The sequence below is a fragment of the Loxodonta africana genome, chromosome 16 (assembly GCF_030014295.1).
Source record: "Loxodonta africana isolate mLoxAfr1 chromosome 16, mLoxAfr1.hap2, whole genome shotgun sequence".
Lineage (NCBI taxonomy): Eukaryota > Metazoa > Chordata > Mammalia > Proboscidea > Elephantidae > Loxodonta > Loxodonta africana.
Genome location: NC_087357.1, coordinates 13,362,406 through 13,389,417, shown reverse-complemented (window position 1 = coordinate 13,389,417; position 27,012 = coordinate 13,362,406). Strand labels below are relative to the sequence as shown.

General features: G+C 49.6%; 1 protein-coding gene across 1 annotated transcript in view; it reads left to right on the top strand.

Annotated features, from left to right (window-relative positions):
• The first annotated feature begins 1,658 nt into the window (after nt 1–1,658).
• TACC2 (transforming acidic coiled-coil containing protein 2) overlaps nt 1,659–27,012 on the top strand; it is a 186,874-nt gene continuing 161,520 nt past the window's right edge. Inside the window, exons 1-2 of the mRNA XM_064269900.1 lie at nt 1,659–10,797; nt 11,352–11,476. Coding sequence (XP_064125970.1) covers nt 1,790–10,797; nt 11,352–11,476 — 9,133 coding nt within the window. The 5' untranslated portion in view covers nt 1,659–1,789. The remainder of the gene's footprint in view (nt 10,798–11,351; nt 11,477–27,012) is intronic.

The following is a 27,012-nucleotide window of genomic DNA, read 5'->3' as shown; positions in this document are numbered from 1 at the left end:
AGGCAGCATAGCAGAGTGAATAAGAAGATGACGGCCCGTGGAGTCAGATGTTCAAGTTCAGATCCAAGCTTAACCTCTCTGTGCTTCAGTGTTCTCATCTGCAAAGCGGCAGTAATAATACCCATCTCCCAGGGTTACCGGCAGGGTTAAATGAGATATTGCATGCAAAACAGTGATGTCCAAAGAATCTCATCCATTATTATTTTCCCAACTTTTCATTTTGGAAATTTTTAAAACTCAAAAAGTTGGAAGTGTAGTATAATGAGTATCCAAGTGCCTGTTATAATTTTACCAGGGGTGCACTTCACCTTCCTACTGTACACACCCTGCATTTATAAATGTATGCAATCACCATCTCAGAAAGCTAGAATCTTGGTAGTGGATGCGTACAGCAGAACCTTCTCTCACCTTCTTGCCTCCATCTAGAACACTGTGGGCCTGTGTACTTGTGAATGTAAGTGGATGTATAACAAACAGTTACAAGAAGATCCCATAACGTTTCCTTTGCTATTTTCCTAGACACTTTCCCTATAACCATCTTTAAAGAAACTGGTAAGAAGCCTTAGGAAAGTCACACTTCTGTGAACGTTGCCTGGGACAATTTCTCTTGATACTAGGAAGCGTATGAGCCTAAAAATTGTATAGAATCACAGTTATGTAAAGATAACAAAAATGGTACCCCTAAAAATGGTGTAGAAAGAAAAAGATACTTCAACACTGAAAGCAATGAGTATGTGGGGGATAATTCTTATATTTTTCCTTCATTTTCCAAATGTTGCACATTGGCCGTGTATCATTTTTAAATAAAAGAATGAACTTAATTTAAATATATAGAAGTGAGTAACAGAGCCCAGATGTAGCCTGGGATAACTATTTTGCAATAACTGGATAGTTGGCTATCTACAACAAGTCCATAATTCCGATCCACGTTCCTCTGAGTCCCTAGCATGTTTCATAGTTTTCCTTTACACATTGCCCAGCTGGTGTGATCGAGGTAAGACAAACACAGTGGAAGGTAATTTAGTTCCCAAGAGTTATATGTTGGTCACATGCAGAAATTCCAAAGCTAAATAGAAATAAATTTTGGATTATACTTCTCACTGTAAACCAAACCAAATGAAACCCACTGCCATCAAGTCAATTCCGACTCATAGTGACCCTGTAGGACAGAGTAGAACTGCCCCATAGGGTCTCCAAGGCTGTAATCTTTAAGGAAGCAGACTGCTGCATCCTTCTCCTGCAGAATAGCTGGTGGGTTTGAACCGCCAACCTTTCAGTTAGCAGCTGGGCACTTAACCACTGTGCCACCAGGGCTCCTTCTTCTCACTGTACCACCTGTTAAATGTGAAGGGTCAAGTCAATGATGATTGTGAGTGGTCTTTACTTCAAAGCATGGCTTTGCGCACTGTGCCTTGCCCCCTGACATCTAAGGATCACAAGGCGTATTCAGGACCTCCTTGTAAACACCATAGAACTGATTCAACCCCCTGTTCTGGTTTACTCTTAAAAACTTAATGTTTCCCATATTTTATTAATCTGTTTCCATGTTTCCCTTTTCCCTACTGACCAGCATGAGAAGCCCTGAGCTGAGTGTTTGAGATTCCTATGTGGAGTTTTGGGAGGAAGTAAGGGCATATGTAATGGTTATGGAGGTGAGGGTGTAGGGGGCTCTTCGTGGGGAGGAAGGAGCTGCATGGGGGATAGCATGTTTAATAGTTGAGGCACCTGGTGGCCTTTTGGGAGGTGCTGGGGTGCTTTGGCCTGTGGTGTTGCTCTGTCTTTGGTGTCCATGAGAACCAATGAGGCGTTCAATGTTTTCATTGTTGGCAGCATTGGGGATGGAGGCTCCCACTCCTCTTCCGAGCCTGCAGCCAGCCTGGACCCAGAGGTGACTGAACCAAGGAGGCATTCGCAGGATGTCCAGGAGCTAGGAGGTTCCCAATGGCCCTGCTCGCCACCACCCTGGGAGCAGCAGCGCCCCTTGGCCTCCATGCCCTTTGCTGAGGACCCCCCAGCAGCCCACCTGGCCAGCCCAGCAGCAGCCGGTGAAGATGGGCCCCTCCTCCAAGGCCCGAGAAGGGAATCTTCCCCAGATGCCCCAGAGGACACCGTGACAGTGTTTTCCCCCGTGGGGGGCAGCCCTACTTGGCACAGTGTGGCTGCTACCACCTCCAGTGATGGAAGAGAGAAAGAGCTGAAGGAAGAGGAACAGGGTTCTCCCTCCTCGGGTTGCATTGACCAGAAGCCAGGAATCTCACCAGTGCATCCCAAGGAGCCCATGAAGGGACTGCTGTGTGGAGAGGGAGACCAGCCTAGTGGCTTAGGGTCCTCAGGGAAAGAGGCTGCAGGTGGCATTTCCTCCCCAGAGTCCAGGTTGGGGGTAGATTCTGTACAAGGAGCCCCCCAGGCCCCCACTGCAGCCCAGCCAGGCAAAGAGAATTCAGTGGGCACGGAGAACCTCCCCTTCAAACAGGAGACCCCAATCCCACCGGACCTCGCCCCGAGAGCTGTAGACAGAGAAAAATGCCAAGTAGAGATGCTGCCTCAGGCTTCAGTCAATGACTCAGATTTCCTCAGGGCCTGCAGTTCTGCTCCCAGGGACTCTGAGGCCCCCCAGGGAGCTGAGGCGAATGCTGCTTGCCAGGAAGGCTGCCAGCAGGAAATGAGGGTGCCCCTGCCACCCGCGGAAGGGGCTACCCTGGCGACAGGGGCTGGGGCCTCTTGGAAGGAGACTGTGGATACCAGCTATGCTCAGAGTCCTGCGAAGACAGGAGCACCAGGGATGCAACCTGGTGACAGCATCTGTGTGGCAGCAGGTCGCCAGCCCGAAGGGGGCTTGCTTGTGAGCCCTGAGCCTTCTCCAGGTGCTCCAACTGGGGCCACTCTTCCCTCCTTGAGCCACTCTTCTCCTCCCGGCGCTCAGGCCCCTGCAGCTGTGGAGGAGCCAGGCTGGCCGGCCCAGGAGGCAGGGTCCGCTCAGGCCCCTGCAGCAGCGGAGGAGCCAGGGTGGCCGGCCCAGGACGCAGGGTCCGCTCAGGCCCCTGCAGCTGCGGAGAAGCCAGGGTGGCCAGCCCAGGACGCAGGGTCCGCTCAGGCCCCTGCAGCAGCGGAGGAGCCAGGGTGGCCGGCCCAGGAGGTAGGGTCTACTCAGGCCCCTGCAGCAACGGAGGAGCCAGGCTGGCCAGCCCAGGAGGCAGGGTCTGCTCAGGCCCCTGCGGCTGTGGAGGAGCCAAGGTGGTTGGCCCAGGAGGCAGGGTCCGCTCAGGCCCCTGCAGCAGCGGAGGAGCCAGGGTGGCCGGCCCAGGAGGCATGGTCCGCTCAGGCCCCTGCAGCAGCAGAGGAGCAAGGCTGGCCAGCCCAGGAGGCAGGGTCCACTCAGGCCCCTGCCGCTGTGGAGGAGCCAAGCTGGCTGGCCCAGGAGGCAGGGTCCGCTCAGGCCCCTGCAGCAGCGGAGGAGCCAGGGTGGCCGGCCCAGGAGGTAGGGTCTACTCAGGCCCCTGCAGCAACGGAGGAGCCAGGCTGGCCAGCCCAGGAGGCAGGGTCTGCTCAGGCCCCTGCGGCTGTGGAGGAGCCAAGGTGGTTGGCCCAGGAGGCAGGGTCCGCTCAGGCCCCTGCAGCAGCGGAGGAGCCAGGGTGGCCGGCCCAGGAGGCATGGTCCGCTCAGGCCCCTGCAGCAGCAGAGGAGCAAGGCTGGCCAGCCCAGGAGGCAGGGTCCACTCAGGCCCCTGCCGCTGTGGAGGAGCCAAGCTGGCTGGCCCAGGAGGCAGGGTCCGCTCAGGCCCCTGCAGCAGCGGAGGAGCGAGGGTGGCCGGCCCAGGAGGCAGGGTCCACTCAGGCCCCTGCAGCAGCGGAGGAGCCAGGGTGGCCGGCCCAGGACGCAGGGTCCGCTCAGGCCCCTGCAGCAGCGGAGGAGCAAGGCTGGCCGGCCCAGGAGGCAGGGTCCACTCAGGCCCCTGTAGCAGCCAAGGAGCCAAGGTGGCCGGCCCAGGAGGCAGGGTCTCCTCAGTCCCCTGCAGCTGTGGAGGAGCCAGGGTGGTTGGCCCAGGAGGCAGGGTCCACTCAGGCCCCTGCAGCAGCGGAGGAGCCAGGCTGGCCAGCCCAGGAGGCAGGGTCCGCTCAGGCCCCTGCAGCAGTGGAGGAGCAAGGCTGGCCTGCCCAGGAGGCAGGGTCCGCTCAGGCCACTGCAGCAGCGGAGGAGCCAAGGTGGCCGGCCCAGGACGCAGGGTCTGCTCAGGCCCCTGCAGCAGCGGAGGAGCCAGGGTGGTTGGCCCAGGAGACAGGGTCCGCTCAGGCCCCTGCCGCTGCGGAGGAGCCAGGGTGGCTGGCCCAGGAGGCAGGGTCTATTCAGGCCCCTGCAGCTGTGGAGGAGCCAGGGAGGTTGGCCCAGGAGGCAGGGTCCGCTCAGGCCCCTGGAGCTGCGGAGGAGCCAGGGTGGCCGGCCCAGGAGGTAGGGTCCGCTCAGGCCCCTGCAGCAGCGGAGGAACAAGGCTGGCCAGCCCAGGAGGCAGGGTCCGCTCAGGCCCCTGCAGCTGCAGAGGAGCCAGGGTGGCTGGCCCAGGAGGCCGGGTCCACTCAGGCCCCTGCAGCTGTGGAGGAGCCAGGATGGCCGGCCCAGGAGGCAGGGTCCACTCAGGCCCCTGCAGCAGCGGAGGAGCCAGAGTGGCCGGCCCAGGACGCAGGGTCCGCTCAGGCCCCTGCAGCAGCAGAGGAGCAAGGCTGGCCAGCCCAGGAGGCAGGGTCCGCTCAGGCCCCTGCAGCTGCAGAGGAGCCAGGGTGGCCGGCCCAGGAGGCAGGGTCCACTCAGGCTCCTGTAGCAGCCAAGGAGCCAAGGTGGCCGGCCCAGGAGGCAGGGTCTCCTCAGTCCCCTGCAGCTGTGGAGGAGCCAGGGTGGTTGGCCCAGGAGGCAGGGTCCACTCAGGCCCCTGCAGCAGCGGAGGAGCCAGGCTGGCCAGCCCAGGAGGCAGGGTCCGCTCAGGCCCCTGCAGCAGTGGAGGAGCAAGGCTGGCCTGCCCAGGAGGCAGGGTCCGCTCAGGCCACTGCAGCAGCGGAGGAGCCAAGGTGGCCGGCCCAGGACGCAGGGTCTGCTCAGGCCCCTGCAGCAGCGGAGGAGCCAGGGTGGCTGGCCCAGGAGGCAGGGTCTATTCAGGCCCCTGCAGCTGTGGAGGAGCCAGGGAGGTTGGCCCAGGAGGCAGGGTCCGCTCAGGCCCCTGGAGCTGCGGAGGAGCCAGGGTGGCCGGCCCAGGAGGTAGGGTCCGCTCAGGCCCCTGCAGCAGCGGAGGAACAAGGCTGGCCAGCCCAGGAGGCAGGGTCCGCTCAGGCCCCTGCAGCTGCAGAGGAGCCAGGGTGGCCGGCCCAGGAGGCCGGGTCCACTCAGGCCCCTGCAGCTGCGGAGGAGCCAGGGTGGTTGGCCCAGGAGGCAGGGTCCGCTCAGGCCCCTGCAGCAGCGGAGGAGCCAGGGTGGCCGGCCCAGGAGGCAGGGTCCGCTCAGGCCACTGCAGCAGCGGAGGAGCAAGGCTGGCCAGCCCAGGAGGCAGGGTCCGCTCAGGCCACTGCAGCAGCGGAGGAGCCAGGGTGGTTGGCCCAGGAGGCAGGGTCCGCTCAGGCCCCTGCAGCAGCGGAGGAACAAGGCTGGCCAGCCCAGGAGGCAGGGTCCGCTCAGGCCCCTGCAGCTGCAGAGGAGCCAGGGTGGCCGGCCCAGGAGGCCAGGTCCACTCAGGCCCCTGCAGCTGTGGAGGAGCCAGGGTGGTTGGCCCAGGAGGCAGAGTCCGCTCAGGCCCCTGCAGCAGCGGAGGAGCCAGGGTGGTTGGCCCAGGAGGCAGGGTCCGCTCAGGCCCCTGCAGCAGCGGAGGAGCCAGGGTGGTTGGCCCAGGAGGCAGGGTCCGCTCAGGCCCCTGCAGCAGCGGAGGAACAAGGCTGGCCAGCCCAGGAGGCAGGGTCCGCTCAGGCCCCTGCAGCTGCAGAGGAGCCAGGGTGGCCGGCCCAGGAGGCCGGGTCCACTCAGGCCCCTGCAGCTGTGGAGGAGCCAGGGTGGTTGGCCCAGGAGGCAGGGTCCGCTCAGGCCCCTGATGCTGCGGAGGAGCCAGGGTGGCCGGCCCAGGAGGCAGGGTCCGCTCAGGCCCCTGCAGCAGCGGAGGAGCAAGGCTGGCCAGCCCAGGAGGCAGGGTCCGCTCAGGCCACTGCAGCAGCGGAGGAGCCAGGGTGGCCGGCCCAGGAGGCAGGGTCTATTCAGGCCCCTGCAGCTGTGGAGGAGCCAGGAAGGTTGGCCCAGGAGGCAGGGTCCGCTCAGGCCCCTGGAGCTGCGGAGGAGCCAGGGTGGCCAGCCCAGGAGGCAGGGTCTGCTCAGGCCCCTGCAGCAGTGGAGGAGCCAGGGTGGACCATCCAGGAGGCAGGGTCTGCTCAGGCCCCTGCAGCAGCGGAGGAACAAGGCTGGCCGGCCCAGGAGGCAGGGTCCGCTCAGGCCCCTGCAGCTGCAGAGGAGCCAGGGTGGCCGGCCCAGGAGGCAGGGTCCACTCAGGCCCCTGCAGCTGTGGAGGAGCCAGGGTGGCTGGCCCAGGAGGCAGGGTCCACTCAGGCCCCTGCAGCAGCGGAGGAGCAAGGCTGGCCAGCCCAGGAGGCAGGATTCGGCGCTGAAACGGCAGCTCCCCTAGATTTTGTCCAAGAGCTGGCAGAGGGAGGGTTGATGGGCCTGGAGAAGTGTGTGCCAGACCTCAGAAGTAGGGGAGAGGGACCTGAAGGGGGCCCCAGGGTGGTCCCTGCCCCTTCCCTTGTGGAGGAGAGTGGGCAGCTCTCAAGTGGGGAGCAAACACACCAAGTCCAACAGGAAGTGCTACGCCCTCCCTCTCCCAATGCCTCAGATCAAAGCGACATACCCGTGCTGCAGGACAGGGCCGAGGCCCCTGAGGGTGCCGCAAGCCCAGCTATGGCCAAACAGGAGTGCAGACTACCTGGAGGTGACCCTGGAGGACAGGGAGAAGCCCCACAGCACCCCAACAGTGCCACTACCAGGACCCATCAGCGAAAGGAGTCCCAGGCCTTTGGCTGTAAGCCTGGCCCAGAGGTGGACAAAGAGAAGGCCTCTGAGATAACGGTGGATGCAGACAGCAAAGTCCTTCCCAGCATGCAGCCCTCACCGCCACGCCAGAAGGAGGGGCCTGGGTGCCTAGACAGCCCTAGCTCTCAGCCAGAAGACCCAGCTCTGGGCTTGGAGGCCTGTGGGGTGGCGGGGGACATCAGCCTGGCTGGTGCCTCCAGCTCCCTGCACAGGCTCCGTGAGCAGGAGCCCGTCCTGCCCCCTCAGCCAGATGGGGCTGGTGACCATGCTGTTCCTGAAGGAGCTGTCTGGAAGGGGCCCGGCCTGCAGACCAAATGTCCTGACCCCCTCCAGGTAAGGGGCGGGCTGGGTGTAATGGAGCCTCTTCCTGCTTTGGCATCTGAGAGATCAGATCTCCTGTCAACTCCTGCGGCTGAGGTGGGACCCAGAGCCCAAGAAATGGAGAGTCCATCTGAAATAAAGATGCCCAGCTCCCCATCCATAGTGTGTCCAGGTGGCTGTGATGGTGAAGGCCTGCTGATATCCCTGAGCCAGGCCCCTGGACTGGAGCGTGATCCAGCTGAGCAGGAAGGCCACGCTGATGTGCCCCACCACCCGGAGGAAGGGGAGACCTTGACAGCAGACAGTGGGCCCACGACCCTCAGCCTGAAGCCCGACCAGCAGGGAAACCTGCCCTGCCCAGGTGATGGCTGGGTAGCAGTAGCTCCATCCACAAGGCCCTCACTGTCATCTGAGACCAGTCTCCAACCATCCCAGTCTGACTCAGAAACATCCACCTTTGACATGCTCAGGGTGAAGACCCTACCAGCTGAAGGTGGGAACGAGACTCAGCTAGTTGGTGCAGGATTCAAGAACCAGGACACAGGTTCTCTCCAAGTGCATGGACCTGTGGAACCCAGCAGGGATGAGCGCTCACCCCCTCAGAGAGAACAGGGGCCGGCTTCCAGATCAGAAATTCAAAGTGAGCTCCCCAAAGACAATCTGGTTGATCCTCCAAGACCATCTCCTAGGGGCACTGTTCCGGAAAGCTCTCTGACAGAGGGCCTGGAGTTGTCAGCCCCCAGAAGACCAGAGCTGCCTCCACTGAGGGAGAATGAGCTAGCGGGTGCGTGCGGTGGTGGTCAGCCCTCGGGGGTCTCACCTCAGGCGGCAGAAGCCTTCCAAGTCTCCTCTCTTGCAGGTACCTTGAGCAGAGAGGAAAGTTGCTGTGCTGAGCAGGGCCTTAGCAAGCCCCAACAGGTGCTGGCTGGCGCTCGGAGAGCAGGCAGGCAGCATGAAGAAGCTTGTCCAGGGGACGGTGTTTCTGACGCAGATGCACAGCCCCCGCCCCAGGGCTCAGGTCAGATGGCACGTGGGAGTGCAGCGGGGGCCCCGCCCTGCAGTGCACACTCAGTCCCTCTCCTGGGTGCAGTGCACAGCCCGCCAGCCCCTGCACCAGGCAGCACCAGAGTCACATCTGCCCAGGATGCTCCTGAGAGGGAGGTGTGTGGTGACACCGCAGCAGGGAAGCAGCAAGCAGTGCCAGTCCTGCCAGGGGAGATGGAGCAGCCCACCATCTCAGATGCAGAGCCCCCTAAACTTCTCGGAAGTGTCCCATCGACCGAGGAGCAAGGCTGTGAAGGTGTGGCTGTTATAACAGGTGGGCAGGTTGAGGAAGGGAACCCGGAGATGCCTGGGACTCTGGAGGAGCCAGGAGAAGCTGCTCTAAACTGTGGCCTTCTGCAGCCTGAGTGCTGCTCTGCCCAGGGGCAGGAAGCATCCACCTCCACTCCAGGTGAGCCCCATCAAGCTGAGCAACTCTCTGCTGGCTGCTGGGGGGCCTCAATGCCTTCAGGAGAGCTGGGTGGAACCCCCAGGAGCACTTTGGGCGTTTCTACACACCAGGCCATCCCTGACCCAGAGGGGCTGCTGCTGGCCGGGCCACCACCAGAGGCTGCATCTGACAGTCCTTACCTGTACATTGAGGGGGTGGCCAGGAAAAGTGCAGAGAGCGGTGGGGGAAATGCTGCTTCGCCACCATGCCCCCAGGCTCCTGGGGAAAGCCCTTGTCCCATGGGAGAGCCCCTGTTCGCCTTGGAAAATGCTGCCTCCACCAAGCCGTCTGCTGGCTGCCTGGCCTCCCCCTTGCAGCTGGGAGCTGAAGCTGGGGAACTCTTGGCAGAGCCAGCCAACAGGGTACACAGCCATGGAAGCCCCGAAGCCAGGCCCGGGGAGGGACCTGTGGACTCCGTGCCCTACCTGGACAGGATGCTGAGGACAGGGGAGGAGACAGCAGCCACAGCCCCTGGAGCAGCTGCTGAGCCTGGGGAGGTTCCAGAGAGCCCTGTCCATGAGGAGGGCAGGGCAGGTGAGCCAGCAAGGGAGAAGAAAAGTAGCAGTGAGGGGGTGCCAGGACCCCCCGAGAGGCCAAGGTGGGGAGCATCAGGGAGCTCGGACACCAACACCAAGCAGACGGCCCTGATTGCTGGGCTCCCGGATTTCAGGGAACACATCACCAAGATCTTTGGGAAGTCTGTGCTGGGGATCCTGGCCGCCAACCGGCCCCTGACTGCACCAGGGGCAAAGGCAGGTGCTGGGGGCAGTGTGGTGGGCAAGGACCTCGCCCCACCACTGAGCCCAGAGAAGCTTCTACATTGGACTCAAGGCATGGCTGTCACCCCTCTCCCCGTACCTCAGGCCTCACTCCAAGTGGACTCAAAGGAGCAGAAGCAAGAGTTGGCTTCCAAGGCCGTAACTTCCCATCTGGTTTTCCAGGACACCACCCCAGGAAAGCTGCTGGGTCTGGAGAGGCCCGCCACAGAGCAGAACCTTCCAAATGCCAGTGCAGAAAAGGAAATGAGTGGTGCCCCACAGACAGCGTGTGAAACTGAGATGTCAGAGGCAGCTAGGGAAGTGGGTCCTAGGCCTGGAGGCAAGTCCCACGCGAAGCAGGGAGGGGGCGGGCAGAGACTGGCTTCTCAGGAGATTCCTGGGGAAAGAGCTGCTGCCGTCCAGGGGGCTCCCCAGGACTACGGAGAAGGGGCCTCATTTCATGATGACAGAGTTCCTTCTGGAGCACAACACCAGGAGGCATCTGTCTGCAACAGCCTACACCGAGAGGATGGTGCCTGGGCCTCCGCTGGCACAGGGGGCCCCGGTGACGCCCCAGAAGCTGCCGGTGCCCTGGAAGCATCTTCTCCACACGGGGAAGTTCTGGTTGTGCCCGAGGCCGGCAGTGAGCCCTGTGCCTCTGACATATATGGGGGTGTGAGGAGGCAGGGAGGTGCTGTAGGGGCCTCAGGAACCCAGGAGGCCCTGGGCTCCAGGAGCGCCCCTGAACCGGCTCGGGAAGTGGCGGACACTCCCCTGGAGCCCAGCACGGCGGCAGGAGCTGCTCAGGAAGCAGAGGGTGACGTCACTTTGAGCACAGCTGAGACAGGGGCACGTGCATCTGGTGACCTGCCCGGAACAGGTACTACAAGAGTGTTCTTGGGCGAGGCTGGGGACTCTGTGGGGCTGCCAGGGAGCTGCCTGGATCCAGATTCCCCGGAGAGGGCTCCCCCAGAGAGGGGTCCGGGGATGGAGGATGCAGCCGCCCTGCTCGCAGACAGCCTGGCTGGGTCCCAGCAGGCTGAGCAGCATCCCGTGCCTGCACCCCCACCTCCTCCTGCCACAGATGGGAAGGTGTGTGTCTCACCTCCGGAATCTGACGGAATTCAGGACCAGAAGCTGCCAAACCTGACTCCTGAAGAGTGCTGCGCTGACAGGTACTTAACAGAAAGAACCGCCATGGCAATGTGGGGTCAGTCAGCTGCATTCCCACCCTATTTTTAAAAATCCATCCCATAGATGGATGGCTTTTCATAAGCTAAGTTTCCACACCTAATTGCTTAAATTTACCTGCTTGTCCTCTCTGGATGTGCTGAGATCCTGAAAAATGTGAGGGAAACAGGAGGAGCCTCAGAAGTTGTTCTATTAACATGCCCTAATCCTCTTCCTGTGTTCTTTAATTCCTCCAACTGAAAGCGTAAGCGTGAACTGTTTGGGGCTGGCTGTGGAGTGGGGGCCACAGGGAATAGTCCAGTGTTTTTCCTGGAGCCCAGAGACATCTGCTTTTAGTCTGCATTTAGTTTTGCAGCCGGGGGCCCAGATAACTCAAAAGCATCTCAGAGTTGCTGAGTGAGAGTTCCTTTTTTCTAAGCATTTTGGGGAGAGGCCACTTAAGGTTTAACTGGGAAATGTGCTTTTTCGATAGAATAGAGAGAGAAATGCCTCTTACCATCTACTTCATTGTATCTATTGCTTTCTTTCTTTATCCCAGAAAGAGCCCTGGGCCTGGCCCATCCCTTTCACATTCTTGTCCTGAGAAGGATGCTCCAAGTGTCATTGGTGAAGCCACTTCAGCTGAGGCCAGAGGTGCGGGAGGAGCAGAAAGGTCAGTGAAAAGTTATCGGTCTCTGATGCCTTCCTTAGAGACAGACTCGCCAGATGTTTTACAAAGAAAAGTAGCCCTTACATGTGAGGGATGTGTGTGTGTGTGTGTGTGTATGGTGAAAACATACACACCAAAATGTTTGCCAATACCACAACTTCCGCATGTACAATTCAGTGACATTGGTTATATTTTTTGTGTTGTGCCAACATTATCACCGTCCTTTTCCAAAATATTCCAGCACCGTTCACGTAAACTCAGCCCCCGCCCCAGACTCCCCTTTTCTCCCTACATGAGGGATTTTTAAGAAAGAAGCAAATAGGCACTCCCACGCCTTATACCCATAAAGCAGAGCCTGATATAACTGCAAACTCCACTGTTGAAAAAGGAATTGAGTTGCTTTCATCTCTGAACTTATTACTTAAAAAAAGACTTTATTGAGATGTAATTCATATACTAGACAATTCATTCCTTTAAAGTGTACAAGTCAACGACCTGCTGTATTCACAGAGCTGTGCAACCAGCACCACCACCCATTTTAGAATATTTTCATCACCCCCCAAAGAAACCCCACCCCCTAGTCATCAACCCTGATTTCCCCATCCTCCGTAGACCCAAAAAAAGACCAAACCAAATCCATTGCCGTCAAGTCAATTCCGACTCATAGCGACCCTATAGGACAGAGGAGAACTGCTCAACAGGGTTTCCAGGGAGCACCTGGTAGAGTCGAACTGCTGACCTTTTGGTTAGCAGCCATAACCATTACACCCCAGGGTTTCCTCTTCAGACCCAGGCAACCACTGATTTAGTTTATTACCTTTTAAGACAAAGGGTTAAACGTTGATTTAATCTCTGAAGCAGGACTGTCTAGTCACCAACTGCAGCCACATTCCATTGAGATCTTGAGATGAGAGGAGAAATAACCAGTGTGACTGTTAACCCCAGCCCTTCACACCTGCCATGTGTGCCTGCCTGTTCTCTAGAGGTGAAATACGTGTGCAAAAGCTGCTGCTCCCAAGTTCCGGCTTTGGGGAGAGGCAGCTTTGGTGGACACAGGGATGTTGTGAACAAGCTTCGTGGCGCCCCGAAGCCTTGGCTGTTGCGGCGCTATGTTGGTGTAGGTACGCGTATGCGTATAGGTATGTGGCTGAGCATCAGTGCGTGTTTGCAAGCGGGGAGGACCTGGACTTGTGGCAACCAATGGACCCTACCAAGCAGCTGCAGGCGTTTTATAAATGATTTGATTCATATTTTACACATGCTGAAAGAATGCATGATCACCTGTTCTTCGAGTCTGGACACTTACGTCGAGACCCAGCTGCCTCTGCCACCCTACAATAGCGACTGTCATAACTGGGCCAGCTTGGAGGGCCTGGGGGGATGCAGGCATGTTGTTCCTAAACAGATGAAAGCCTAATCTGCACTTGACACTTGTCTCTGCTCCTGATTTAGCAGGCAGTTCCCTGTTGGTATGTATTTCTTACATTCCCAGTTAAGGCGTGGGAAAAATATCTGAGAAAAGCCCCCTCTCACCCAAATTGCTCTGTTAGTATCTTCTTCCAACACCCCTTAAGGTTTTATCATCTTCTTGGAAAACTCAGGGCAGGACAGGTCATTCCATAAATACCTCCTGATTTATTGTTTTAATCACTTTTTAAATTATAATGTAGACATTTCTATTAGAAATTAGAATTTTTCTAGAAAATTTGGAAGGTACAGAAAATACGAATGAAAAGAGGAAAACCCACAATCCCACCACAAAGAGATTACTGTTACTTAATTTTTTTTTTTAAATGTTTCAGTGTTATTTTCAGCTACATTTTTTTTCTTTTCCTGTGTAAAGTTTTACAAAGTCATTTTTTTACCCCTGCTGTCAAAACTGTTGGCAAACACGAATTTTAATGGCTGAAGTCATGATTTATCTCGGTTTACCTAGCAGTGGACATTTTGGGTTTTTTTTTTTTTTTCCTCTGTAAACCTTCATCTAAAACACAAGAAAAGAAAGAAAGAAAAGCACATTTGATTCAACTTAATGGAATCAGTGAATTGAAGCCATATCAGACAAGACTTTTGTCACTAAAAAATTATGATTTTTCAGTTAATTGTTTCTTCCCTATTTTTTTAAAATAATTTTTATTGTGCTTTAAGTGAAAGTTTACAAATCAAGTCTGTCACACATAAGCCTATATACACCTTACTACACACTCCCATTTACTCTCCCCCTAATGAGTCAGCCCGCTCCCTCCCTCCAGTATCTCTTTCCTAACTGTTTTGCCAGTTTCTAACCCTCTCTACCCTCCCATCTCCCCTCTAGACAGGAGACGCCAACACAGTCTCAAGTGTCCACCTGATACAAGTAGCTCACTCTTCATCAGCATCTCTGTCCAACCCATTGTCCAGTCCCATCCATGTCTGATGAGTTGTCTTCGGGAATGGTTCTTGTACTGGGCCAACAGAAGGTTTGGGGACCATGACCGCCGGGATTCCTCTAGTCTTAGTCAGACCATTAAGTCTGGTCTTTTTATGAGAATTTGGGGTCTGCATCCCACTGATCTCCTGCTCCCTCAGGAGTTCTCTGTTGTGCTCCCTGTCAGGGCAGTCATCGGTTGTGGCCGGGCACCATCTAGTTCTTCTGGTCTCAGGATGATGTAAGTTTCTAGTTCATGTGGCCCTTTCTGTCTCTTGGGCTCATAGTTATCGTGTGACTTTGGTGTTCTTCATTCTCCTTTGATCCAGGTGGGTTGAGACCAATTGATGCATCTTAGATGGCTGCTTGTTAGCATTTAAGACCCCAGACGCCACACTTCAAAGTGGGATGCAGAATGTTTTCATAATAGAATTATTTTGCCAATTGACTTAGAAGTCCCCTTAAGTCATAGTCCCCAAACCCCCACCCTTCCTCCGCTGACCTTCAAAGCATTCATTTTATCCCGGAAACTTCTTTGCTTTTGGTCCAGTCCAGTTGAGCTGACCTTCCGTGTATGGAGTATTGTCTTTACCTTCACCTAAAGTAGTTCTTATCTGCTAACTAATCGGTGAATAACCCTCTCCCACCTTCCCTCCCTCCTCCCCTTGTAACCACAAAAGAATGTGTTCTTCTCAGTTTATACTATTTCTCAAGATCTTATAACAGTGGTCTTATACAATATTTGTCCTTTTGCATCTGACTAATTTCACTCAGCATAATGCCTTCCAGGTTCCTCCATGTTATGAAGTGTTTCACAGATTCCTCACTGTTCTTTATTGATGTGTAGTATTCCATTGTGTGAATATACCATAATTTATTTAACCATTCATCCGTTGATGGACACCTTGGTTGCGTCCAGCTTTTTGGTATTGTAAACAGTGCTGCAATAAACATGGGTGTGCATATATCTGTTCGTGTAAAGGCTCTTATTTCTCTAAGGTATATTCCAAGGAGTGGGATTTCTGAATTGTATGGTAGTTCTATTTCTAACTTTTTAAGAAAACACCAGATAGATTTTCAAAGTGGTTGTACCATTTTACATTCCCACCACCAGTGTATAAGAGTTCCAGCCTCTCCGCAGCCTCTCCAACATTTATTATTTTGTGTTTTTTGGATTAATGCCAGCCTTGTTGGAGTGAGATGGAATCTCATCATAGTTTTAATTTGCATTTCTCTAATGGCTGATGATCGAGAGTATTTTCCCATGTATCTTTTTAGCTGCCTGAATATCTTCTTTAATGAAGTGCGTGTTCATATCCTTTGCCCACTTTTTGATTGGGTTGTTTGTCTTTTTGTGGTTGAGTTTTAACAGAATCATATACATTTTAGAGATCAGGCGCTGGTTGGAGATGCCATAGCTGAAAATTTTTTCCCAGTCTGTAGGTGGTCTTTTTACTCTTTTGGCGAAGTCTTTAGGTGAGCATAGGTGTTTAATTTTTAGGAGCTCCCAGTTATCTGGTTTCTCTTCATCATTTTTAGTAATGCTTTGTATTCTGTTTATGCCTTATATTAGGGCTCCTAACGTTGTCCCTATTTTTTCTTCCATGATCTTTATCGTTTTAATCTTTATGTTTAGGTCTTTGATCCACTTGGAGTTAGTTTTTGTGCTTGGTGTGAGGTATGGGTCCTGTTTCATTTTTTTGCAAATGGTTATCCAGTATGCCAGCACCATTTGTTAAAAAGACTATATTTTCCCCAATTAACTGACACTGGGCCTTTGTCAAATATCAGCTGCTCATATGTGGATGGATTTATATCTGGGTTCTCAATTCTGTTCCATTGGTTTATGTATCTGTTGTTGTACCAGTATCAGGCTGTTTTGACTACTGTGGCTGTATAATAGGTTCTAAAATTAGGTAGAGTGAGGCCTCCCGCTTTCTTCTTCTTCTTCAGTAATGCTTTGCTTATTTATCTGTGCTTCTTTCCCTTCCATATGAAGTTGGTGATTTGTTTCGCCAACACATTAAAAAATGTCATTGGAATTTGGATCGGAAGTGCATTGTATGTATAGATGGCTTTTGGTAGAATAGACATTTTTACTATGTTAAGTCTTCCTATCCATGAGCAAGGTACGTTTTTCCACTTATGTAGGTCCCTTTTAGTTTCTTGCTTCTTTAGTACTTTGTAGTTTTCTTTGTATAGGTCTTTTACATCTTTGGTAAGATTTATTCCTAAGTATTTTATCTTCTTGGGGGCTACTGTGAATGGTATTGATTTGGTGATTTCCTCTTCGATGTTCTTTTTGTTGATGTAGAGGAATCCAAGTGATTTTTGTATGTTTATCTTGTAACCTGAGACTCTGCCAAACTCTTCTATTAGTTTCAGTAGTTTTCTGGAGGATTCCTTGGGGTTTTCTGTGTATAAGATCATGTCATCTGCAAATAGAGGTAATTTTACTTCTTCCTTGCCAATCCGGATGCCCTTTATTTCTTTGTCTAGCCTAATTGCTCTGGCTAGGACCTCTAGCACAATGTTGAATAAGAGCAGTGATAAAAGGCATGCTTGTCTGGTTCCCGTTCTCAAGGGAAATGCTTTCAGGCTCTCTCCATTTAGAATGATGTTGGTTGTTGGCTTTGTATAGATGTCCTTTATTATGTTGAGGAATTTTCCTTCAATTCCTATTTTGGTAAGAGTTTTTATCATAAATGGGTGTTGAACTTTGTCAAATGCCTTTTCTGCATCAATTGATAAGATCATGTGGTTTTTGTCTTTTGTTTTATTTATATGGTGGATTACATTAATGGTTTTTCTAATATTAAACCAACCTTGCATAAAAAAAAATACCTGGTATAAATCCCACTTGATCGTGGTGGATTATTTTTTTGATACGTTGTTGAATTCTACTGGCTAGAATTTTGTTGAGGATTTTTGCATCTATGTTCATGAGGGATATAGGTCTGTAATTTTCTTTTTTTGTGATGTCTTTACCTGGTTTTGGTATCAGGGATATGGTGGCTTCATAGAATGAGTTAGGTAGTATTCCATCATTTTCTATGCTTTGAAATACCTTTAGTAGTAGCGGTCTTAACTCTTCTCTGAAAGTTTGGTAGAACTCTGCAGTGAAGCCATCCGGGCCACGGCTTTTCTTTGTTGGGAGTTTTTTGATTACCGTTTCAATCTCTTTTTTTGTTATGGGTCTATTTAGTTGTTCTACTTCTGATTATGTTAGTTTAGGTAGGTAGTGTTTTTCTAGGAATTCATCCATTTCTTCTAGGTTTGCAAATTTGTTAGAATACAATTTTTCGTAATAATCTGATATGATTCTTTTAATTTCAGTTGGGTCTGTTGTGATATGGCCCATCTCGTTTCTTATTCAGGTAATTTGTTTCCTTTCCTGTATTTTTTTAGTCAGTCTGGCCAATGGTTTATCAATTTTGTTAATTTTTTCAAAGAACCAGCTTTTGGCTTTGTTATTTCTTTCAATTGTTTTTCTGTTCTCTAGTTCATTTTGTTCAGCTCTAATTTTTATTATTTGTTTTCTTCTGGTGCCTGATGGATTCTTTTGTTGCTCACTTTTCTATTTGTTCAAGTTGTAGGGACAGTTCTCTGCTTTTGGCTCTTTCTTCTTTATGTATGTGTGCATTTATTGATATAAATTGACCTCTGAGCACTGCTTTTGCTGTGTCCCAGAGGTTTTGATAGGAAGTGTTTTTATTCTCATTGCATTCTATGAATTTCTTTATTCCCTCCTTAATGTGTTCTATAACCCAGTCTTTTTTGAGCAGGGTATTGTTCAGTTTCCAAGTATTTGATTTCTTTTCCCTGATTTTTCTGTTACTGATTTCCACTTTTATGGCCTTGCGGTCTGAGAAGATGCTTTGTAATATTTCGATGTTTTGGATTCTGCAAAGGTTTGTTTTATGACCTAATATGTGATCTATTCTAGAGAATGTTCCCTGTGCACTAGGAAAAAAAAGTATACTTTGCAGCTGTTGGGTAGATTGTTCTGTATAAGTCTGTGAGGTCAAGTTGTTTGATTGTAGCAATTAGGTCTTCCGTGTCTCTATTGAGCTTCTTACCGGAAGTCCTATCCTTCTCCGAAAGTGGTGTGTTGAAGTCTCCTACTATAATTGTGGAGGTGTCTATCTCACTTTTCAGTTCTGTTAAAGTTTGTTTTATGTATCTTGCAGCCCTGTCATTGGGTGTATAAATATTTAATATGGTTATATCTTCCTGGTCAATTTTCCCTTTAATCATTATGTAGTGTCCTTTGTGGTGGATTTAACTTTAAAGTCTATTTTGTCAGAAATTAATATTGCTACTCCTGCTCTTTTTTGATTGTTGTTTGCTTGATGTATTTTTTTTCCATCCTTTAAGTTTTAGTTTGTTTGTGTCTCTAAGTCTAAGGTGTGTCTCTTGTAGGCAGCGTATAGACGGATCGTGTTTCTTTATCCAGTTTGAGACTCTCTGTCTCTTTATTGGTGCATTTAGTCCATTTACATTCAGCGTAATTATAGATAAGTATGTGTTTAGTGCGGTCATTTTGATGCCTTTTTGTGTGTGTTGTTGACAATTTCATTTTTCCACTTACTTTTTTATGCTGAGATGTTTTTCATTGTAAATTGTGTGTTCCTCATTTTCATAGTAGTTGAATTTATGTTTGCTGAGTCATTATGTTTTTCTTGATTTTTATTTTGAGTTATGGAATTGTTTGACCTCTTTGTGGTTACCTTAATTTTGACCCCTATTTTTCTAAGTAAAAACCTTACTTGTATCGTCATATATTGCCTTGTTTTCCTCTCCATATGGCAGTTCTATGCTTTCTGTATTTAGTCCCTGTTTTTCATTATTGTGATCTTTTACATAGTGACTTCAATGATTCCCTATTTTGAGCATTTTTTTTCTTTTTGAAATTAATCTTAATTTGTTTTTTTTCATTTCTCTATTTGAGTTGATATCAGGATGTTCTGTTCTGTGACCTTGTGTTGTGCTGGTATCTGATATTATTGATTTTCTGAGCAAACAATTTCCTTTAATATTTCTTGTAGCTTTGGTTTGGTTTTTGCAAATTCTCTAAGCTTGTGTTTATCTGTAAATGTTTTAATTTCACCTTCATTTTTGAGAGACAGTTTTGCTGGATATATGATCCTTGGCTGGCAGTTTTTCTCCTTCAGTGCTCTATATATGTCATCCCATTGCCTTCTTGACTGCATGGTTTCTGCTGAATAGTCTGAACTTATTCTTATTGATTCTCCTTTTTAGGAGACCTTTCTTTTATCCATGGCTGCTTTTAAAATTTTCTCTTTATCTTTGGTTTTGGCAAGTTTGATGATAATATGTCTTGGTGATTTTCTTTTTGGATCAATCTTATATAGGGTTCGATGAGCATCTTGGATAGATATCCTTTTGTCCTTCATGATGTCAGGGAAGTTTTCTGCCAACAGATCTTCAACTATTTTCTCTGTATTTTCTGTTATCCCTCCCTGTTCTGGGACTCCAATCACATGCAAGTTATTTTTCTTGATAGAGTCCCACATGATTCTTAGGGTTTCATTTTTTTTAATTCTTTTATCTGATTTTTCTTCAACTATATTGGTGTCAATTGCTTTATCCTCCACCTCCCCTACTCTTCATTCCAATTGCTCGATCCTGCTCCTCTGACTTCCTACTGAGTTGTCTAATTCTGTAATTTTACTGTTAATCTTTTGGATTTCTGAATGCTGTCTCTCTATGGATTCTTTCAGCTTATTAATTTTTCCACTGTGTTCTTGGATAATCTTTTTGAGTTCTTCAACTGCTTTATCAGTGTGTTCCTTGGCTTTTTCTGTAGATTGCCTTATTTCATTTCTGAAGTCATCCCTGATGTCTTGAAGTGCTCTGTAAATTAGTTTTTTATATTCTGCATCTGGCAATTCCAGGATTGTATCTTCATTTGGGAAAGATTTTGATTCTTTAATTTGGGGAGTTGTAGAAGCAATCATGGTCTGCTTCTTTATGTGGTTTGATATCGACTGATGTCTCCGAGCCATCTATAAGATATTGTAATGATTTATTTTATATTTGCTCACTGAATCTTATCTTGTTTTGTGTTCTTTCAATATATGTAGATGAGCTACTAGATCGCGCTGTCTTGATTGTTGTAGCCTTTGAATCACTTATGTCCTATTACCAGCTGGTTTGGGCTGTTACCAGATATATAAGCCTAAGAGTCTATTCACTATTCTTGAGTAAAATCTGATTTTTGGTCACCAAGTGTGTGGTGTAGACTGTCACCTGTTCACTTAGAGGAGTAGTGGTGATAGTTGTGTGCACCAGATTCTAGTAGCAGCAGGGGGTCATACTCCGGGGGGGCAGGATGCTGACAGGCTTCCCCCAAGTGCCAGTGAGGTAGGTGTGTCTCTATTCCTAAAGCACTTTGGTGGGTGGGCTCTGCAGCTATACCTTAGGTATCCAATGCGTGTACCTCTACAGATTGGTAGGTGTCACTATCCTCAGGCCCTATGGCAGGAGGCTAGGTGGTTTGGGTGGAACTTCAGCCCTCAGTTCCCCGTTGTGGGTCAGTGAGGGCTCTGTTTAATAGGTAGAGATATCAGACCTGGGAAACTTGTCTTTCCAGTAATCTGCTAAAACAATTACAGTCAGATCACTATCAGAATTGCCTTTACATTATAATAGCCACCTTGTTGCCTGTAGGGATGAAAGCCCAAGACTGTGGATCTCATATGTTTGGCTGGAGCTGGTTCTGTATTTTTAGTCCAATTTTGGAAAGTCAGCTAAGGATTTTTGGTCCCTCGTTTTTTTTTTTTTTTGTAGCTGCTTCTCCAGGCCAGGAGAATGGGTTAGGAAAAGACAAAAAAAACAACAACAAAAAAAACCCCCGCAGAGCTCTTCACTCTCTGGCCCAGGAAATTCCAATGTTAATGAAGCCGCCTGGGAAGGGGAGGGGAGGGGAGGGATCAGATAGATAGGAGAGAGTAAGCACCCCGGAATATAGACAAAGTTACTTATCTTGCTTGGTGATGACTGTTTTATCTGAGATTCCCGAGGGGTGTGTAGCCTATGTGTGAGGGGTGTGTAGTCTGTGTGTGTTGGCTGGGTCGAGATTGCCCCCGAGGGTCAGGCCCATGTCCTGTGCTTGCGCTGTCTCAGAAGCCGTGGTGAGTTCCTCCACTCCCAGTCCAAGGCCCAGCACCAAGGTTCCCTGGCTGGAACGCTGCACTCCAGGCTCCAAAACTAGTCGCTGCCTCCTGGTGACTTCTCCTCCTGTCAACTGCATCGCTGAGCTGCCTGCGTGCACTGGCTGGGCTTCTCCCGAGGTCACTTCAGGGGGCTAGGGCTGCATCCCGTGTTTGCGCCATCTCAGGATGCTGTGCTCAGCTCCCCTGAGCCCAGTCCAAAGCCCAGTGCCAAGGTTTTCTGACTGGGACGCTGGCTCCAGGCTCCAAAAGCAGTAGCTGCTTCCCCGTGGTTGCTTGTTCTCTCGTTAGCCCCATCAGTGTGCAGCCTGCTTGTGCTGGCTCAGTCTCTACGGAGTTTACCCCAGGGGGCTAGGGGTTAGGGCTGTGTCCCGTGCCTGCCCCACCTCAGCAAGCCACAATCAGCCTCGCCACTCGGCACCCGGGAACCATGAGGGCTCAAGGCTGTGAGGTGGGTCGCTGGGTCCAGAAGCGGTCGCTGCTTCAGGATGCACCTTTTTGCTCCCCTGTCACTCAGGTCAACTCTTTAGGTCTGTGTTTGATGGTCAGGGTTTGTAGTTTGTCATGTATGTGATTGATTCACTTGTTTTTCTGAGTCTTTGTTGCAAGAGGGATCCGAGGTAGCTTCTACCTAGTCAGCCATCTTGGCCCCGCCTCCGACATTTTGGTTTTGATTAATCTTTTTATTTCCTTTGCCCTTATTGGGGGTCTGTTGAGTGGTAGCCTTTCAAACCGCCGAGAGCTGCGCTGTCCCGTAGGGTGACTGCTCACTACATGGCTACCGAGTCATCGAAAGATGCAGGGAGCCTGAATGGAGCTGTGCTGTAAGGGTGAAATACACACTGGACTTTGAAGATTCAGTATGAAAAAAAGAATGCAAAACACATCATTAATGATTTTATGTTGGTTACATGTTAAAATTACAATATTTCGGATGTTTTGGGCTAAAATACATTATTAAAATTATTTTCACTTAATCCTTTTTCCTGTTTTAAATGTGGATGCCAGAACTGTCTAAATTACATATTTGGCTAGTATATGTGGCCCGCCTTCTATTTCTATTGGATCCCCTGTGGCAGACCATCTGGCTGCGACCCTGCATTTGCACTGCTCCTTGAAGGAAATGAGCATGGAAGGGGGTTGGCTGACAGGTCTTCCCTCTGCTCTGGGCTCTTGGGAAAAGGGCCTTCCTCTCTCCTTCCCAGAGTACCTGGGTGATGAAGGTGGTTACCAAGCTCAACTGCTAACTGAAAGCTTGGAGATTTGAGTCCACCCAGAAGTTCCTTGGAAGAAAGGCCTGGTAATCTATTTCTTAAACATCAGCCATTGAAAGCACTATGGAACACAGTTCCACTCTGACACACATGGGGTCACTGTGAGTTGGAGTCTACTCAACAGCAACTAGTTTCCCTTCTTCCCATGGGCTGACATCCATCTTGGTCTTTTCTTTCTTTCCTGTCTTTTCAATGACCTCTTGCTTTCTTCATGTATGATGTCTGCGATGTCATTGACATTCACAACTTATCTGGTCTTCGGTCATTAGTGTTCAACTCGTCAAATCTACTCTTGAGATGGTCTCTAAATTCAGGAGGGATATACTCAAGGTTGTACTTTGGCTCTCATGGACTTGTTTTAATTTTCTTCCGTTTCAACTTGAACTTGCATATGAGCAATTGATGGTCTGTTTCACAGTTGGCCCTTGGCCTTGTTCTGACCGATGATATTGAGCTTTTCCATTGTCTCTTTCCACAGATGTAGTCAATTTGATCCCTTTGTATTCCATCCAGCGAGGTCCATGTATGCAGTTGCTGTTCGTTGTTGAAAAGAAAAATTTACAATGAAGTCTTGCAAAAATCTATCATGTGATTTCCAGCGTCATTACTGTCACCAAGGCCATATTTTCCAACTATTGGTCCTTCTTCTTTGTTTCCAACTTTCAAATTCCAATCAGCAGCAATTATCAATGCATCTTTATTGCATGTTTCATTAATTTCAGACTGCAGAAGTTGGTAAAAATCTTCTATTTCTTCATCTTTGGCATTAGTGGTTGGTGCATAAATTTGAATAATAGTCGTATTAACTGGTCTTCTTTGTAGGCATATGGTTATTTTCCTATCACTGACAGTGTTGTACTTCAGGACAGATCTTGAAATGTTCTTTTTGACAATGAAAGTAACACCATTCCTCTTCAATTTGTCATTCCCGGCACAGTGGACTACATGATTGTCTGATTCAAAATGGCCTATACCAGTACATTTCAGCTCACTAATGCCTAGGATATTGATGTTTATGTGTTCCTTTTCATTTTTGATGATATCCAGTTTTCCTAGATTCATACTTCATTCATTCCACGTTCCTATTATTAATGGATGTTTGCAGCTGTTTCATCTCATAACATATCAAAACAAATTATGGGTAACATTATGAAGAATGAGAAATTCAAAACACTTGTGCTCATGAGGAACCTGTACATAGATCAAGAGGCAGTTGTTCGAACAAGGAGATACTGCGTGGTTTAAAGTCAGGAAAGGTGTGCACCAGGGTTGTATCCTATCACCATACTTATTCAATCTGTATGCTGAGCAAATTATCTGAGAGGCTGGACTATATGAAGAAGAACAGGGCATCAGGATTAGAGAAAGATGCATTATCAACCTGTGTTATGCAGATGACACAACCTTGCTTGCTGGAAGTCAAGAGAACTTGAAGTGCTTATTGATAAAGATTAAAGACTGTAGCCTTCAGTATGGATTATGCCTCAATTTAAAGAAAACAAAAATCCTCACAACTGAACCAATAAGCAAGATCATGATAAATGGAGAACAGCTTGAAGTTGTCAAGGATTTCATTTTACTTGGATCTACCATCAACGGCCATGAAAGTAGCAGTCAAGAAATCAGATGATGCATTGCATTGGGCAAATCTGCTGCAAAAGACCTCTTTCAAGTGTTAAAAAGCAAAGATGTCACTTTAAGGACTAAAGTGTGCCTGACCCAAGCCATGGCATTTTCAATCGCCTCACATACTTGTAAAAGCTGGACGACGAATAAGGAAGACCGAGGAAGAATTGATACCTTTGAATTCTGGTGATGGTGAAGAATATTGAATATACCATGGACTGCCGAAAGAATGAACAAATCCATCTTGGAAGTACAGCCAGAATGCTTCTTAGAAGTGAGGATGGCGAGACTTCGTCTCACATACTTTGGACGTGTTGTCAGGGAGGATCAGTCTCTTGAGAAGGACATTATGCTTGGTAAAGTAGAGAGTCAGTGCAAAAGAGGAAGACCCTCAGTGAGATGGATTGACACAGTGGCTGCAACAATGGGCTCAAGCATAACAACAATCTTGAAGATGATGCAGGTCTGAGCAGTGTTGCGCTCTGTTGTAAGTAGGGTTGCTAAGAGTCAGAAGCAACTCAGTGGCACCTAACAACAACAATATGGGTGAGGCTTTCCAGAAAGAATTCTGATTAGGCTGTCCCCTCCAGCCTTCCAGGTGGGGTGAACCCTAACTCCCACCCTGCCTCCCCACCAGGAAACTACAGGGGCAGTAGCACCTGAGCCTGCATTGGGCATTGCTCTCAGGTGGTAAGGATGGGTCTTCAGGTCGGCTTCCTACACAGAGCGTGGAGGGGAGGTCTGCCCCTCACAGCGTGTCCCAGAGTCTCTGTCTTTCCATCCACTGAGGTACAGAGACAGCATGGCTTTCCATTTTGGCACCAGCAAACATTTAATAATTTGAGTTAAAACCGGTTCCCTTTTTGGATTTGATGACTTAAGATAGATTACTATGGACACCATTGTACTTTTAGGACAAAAGTCTCCAGAAGTGTATAGATCAGCTCTGTCAACAGGAACATAGCACAAACCATATGTCATCTTAAATTTTCTAGTGCCCACATTAAAAAGCTAAAAAGAAACAATTAAAAAGAATTTTAATACTATATTTAACCCAATACATAAAACATATTACCATTTCAATGTATCCCGTTAAACCCATTGCCACTGAGTCAATTCCAACCCATAGTGACCCTATAAATAAAAAAAACCAAACCCACTGCCATCGAGTCGATTCCGACTCATAGCGACCCTACAGGGCAGAGTAGAACTGCCCCATAGAGTTTCCAAGGAGCACCTGGCAGATTCAAACTGCTGACCTTTTGGTTAGCAGCCGTAGCACTCAACCACTATGCCACCATGGTTTCCCATAGTGACCCTATAGGATAGGGTGTAACTGGGAGTTTCCAAGGCTGAAATCTTTATGGAAGCAGACTGCCACATCTTCCTCCCATGGAACACCTGGTGGGTTTGAACCACCGACCTTTCAGTTAGCAGCTGAGCACTTAACCAGTGTGCCACCAGTTCTTCTTTTTTCAATGTATAGTCAATATAAAATTGTGAATGTGATATTCTACATTCTTGTTTTCACACCAAGTGAATTTGGTGTGTATTTTTTTTTTTTGCCTGTGTTTTTTTTTTTTTTTAATAACTTTTATTAAGCTTCAAGTGAACGTTTACAAATCCAATCAGTCTGTCACATATAAGTTTACCTACATCTCACTCCCTACTCCCACTTGCTCTCCCCCTCTTGAGTCAGCCCTTTCAGTCTCTCCTTTCTTGACAATTTTGCCGGCTTCCCTCTCTCTCTATCCTCCCATCCCCCCTCCAGACAAGAGTTGCCAACACAATCTCAAGTGTCCACCTGATATAATTAGCTCACTCTTCATCAGCATCTCTCTCCCACCTGCTGACCAGTCCCTTTCATTTCTGATGAGTTGTCTTTGGGGATGGTTCCCATCCTGTGTCAACTGAAGGTCTGGGGAGCATGGCCGCCGGGATTCCTCCAGTCTCAGTCAGACCATTAAGTTTGGTCTTTTTATGAGAATTTGGGGTCTGTATCCCACTGATCTCCTGCTCCCTCAGGGGTCCTCTGCTGTGCTCCCTGTCAGGGCAGTCATCGATTGTGGCCGGGCACCAACTAGTTCTTCTGGTCTCAGGATGATGTAGGTCTCTGGTTCATGTGGCCCTTTCTGTCTCTTGGGCTCTTAGTTGTCGTGTGGCCTTGGTGTTCTTCATTTCCCTTTGCTCCAGGTGGGTTGAGACCAATTGCTGCATCTTAGATGGCTGCTTGTTAGCATTTAAGACCCCAGACGCCACATTTCAAAGTGGGATGCAGAATGATTTCATAATAGAATTATTTTGCCAATTGACTAAGAAGTCCCCGCAAACCATGTTCCCCAGACCCCCGCCCTTGCTCCGCTGACCTTTGAAGCATTCATTTTATCCCGGAAACTTCTTTGCTTTTGGTCCAGTCCAATTGAGCTGACCTTTCATGTATTGAGTATTGTCTTTCCCTTCACCTAAAGCAGTTCTTATCTACTGATTAATCAATAAAAAACCCTCTCCCACCCTCCCTCCCTCCCCTCCTCGTAACCACAAAAGTATGTGTTCTTCTCAGGTTTACTATTTCTCAAGATCTTATAATAGTGGTCTTATACAATATTTGTCCTTTTGCCTCTGACTCATTTCGCTCAGCATAATGCCTTCCAGGTTCCTCCATGTTATGAAATGTTTCAGAGATTCGTCACTGTTCTTTATCGATGCGTAGTATTCCATTGTGTGAATATACCACAATTTATTTACCCATTCATCCGTTGATGGACATCTTGGTTGCTTCCAACTTTTTGCTATTGTAAACAGAGCTGCAATAAACATGGGTGTGCATGTATCTGTTTGTATGAAGGCTCTTGTATCTCTAGGGTATATTCCCAGGAGTGGGATTTCTGGGTTGTATGGTAGTTCTATTTCTAACTGTTTAAGATAACGCCAGATAGATTTCCAAAGTGGTTGTACCATTTTACATTCCCACCAGCAGTGTATGAGAGTTCCAATCTCTCCGCAGCCTCTCCAACATTTATTATTTTGTGTTTTTTGGATTAATGCCA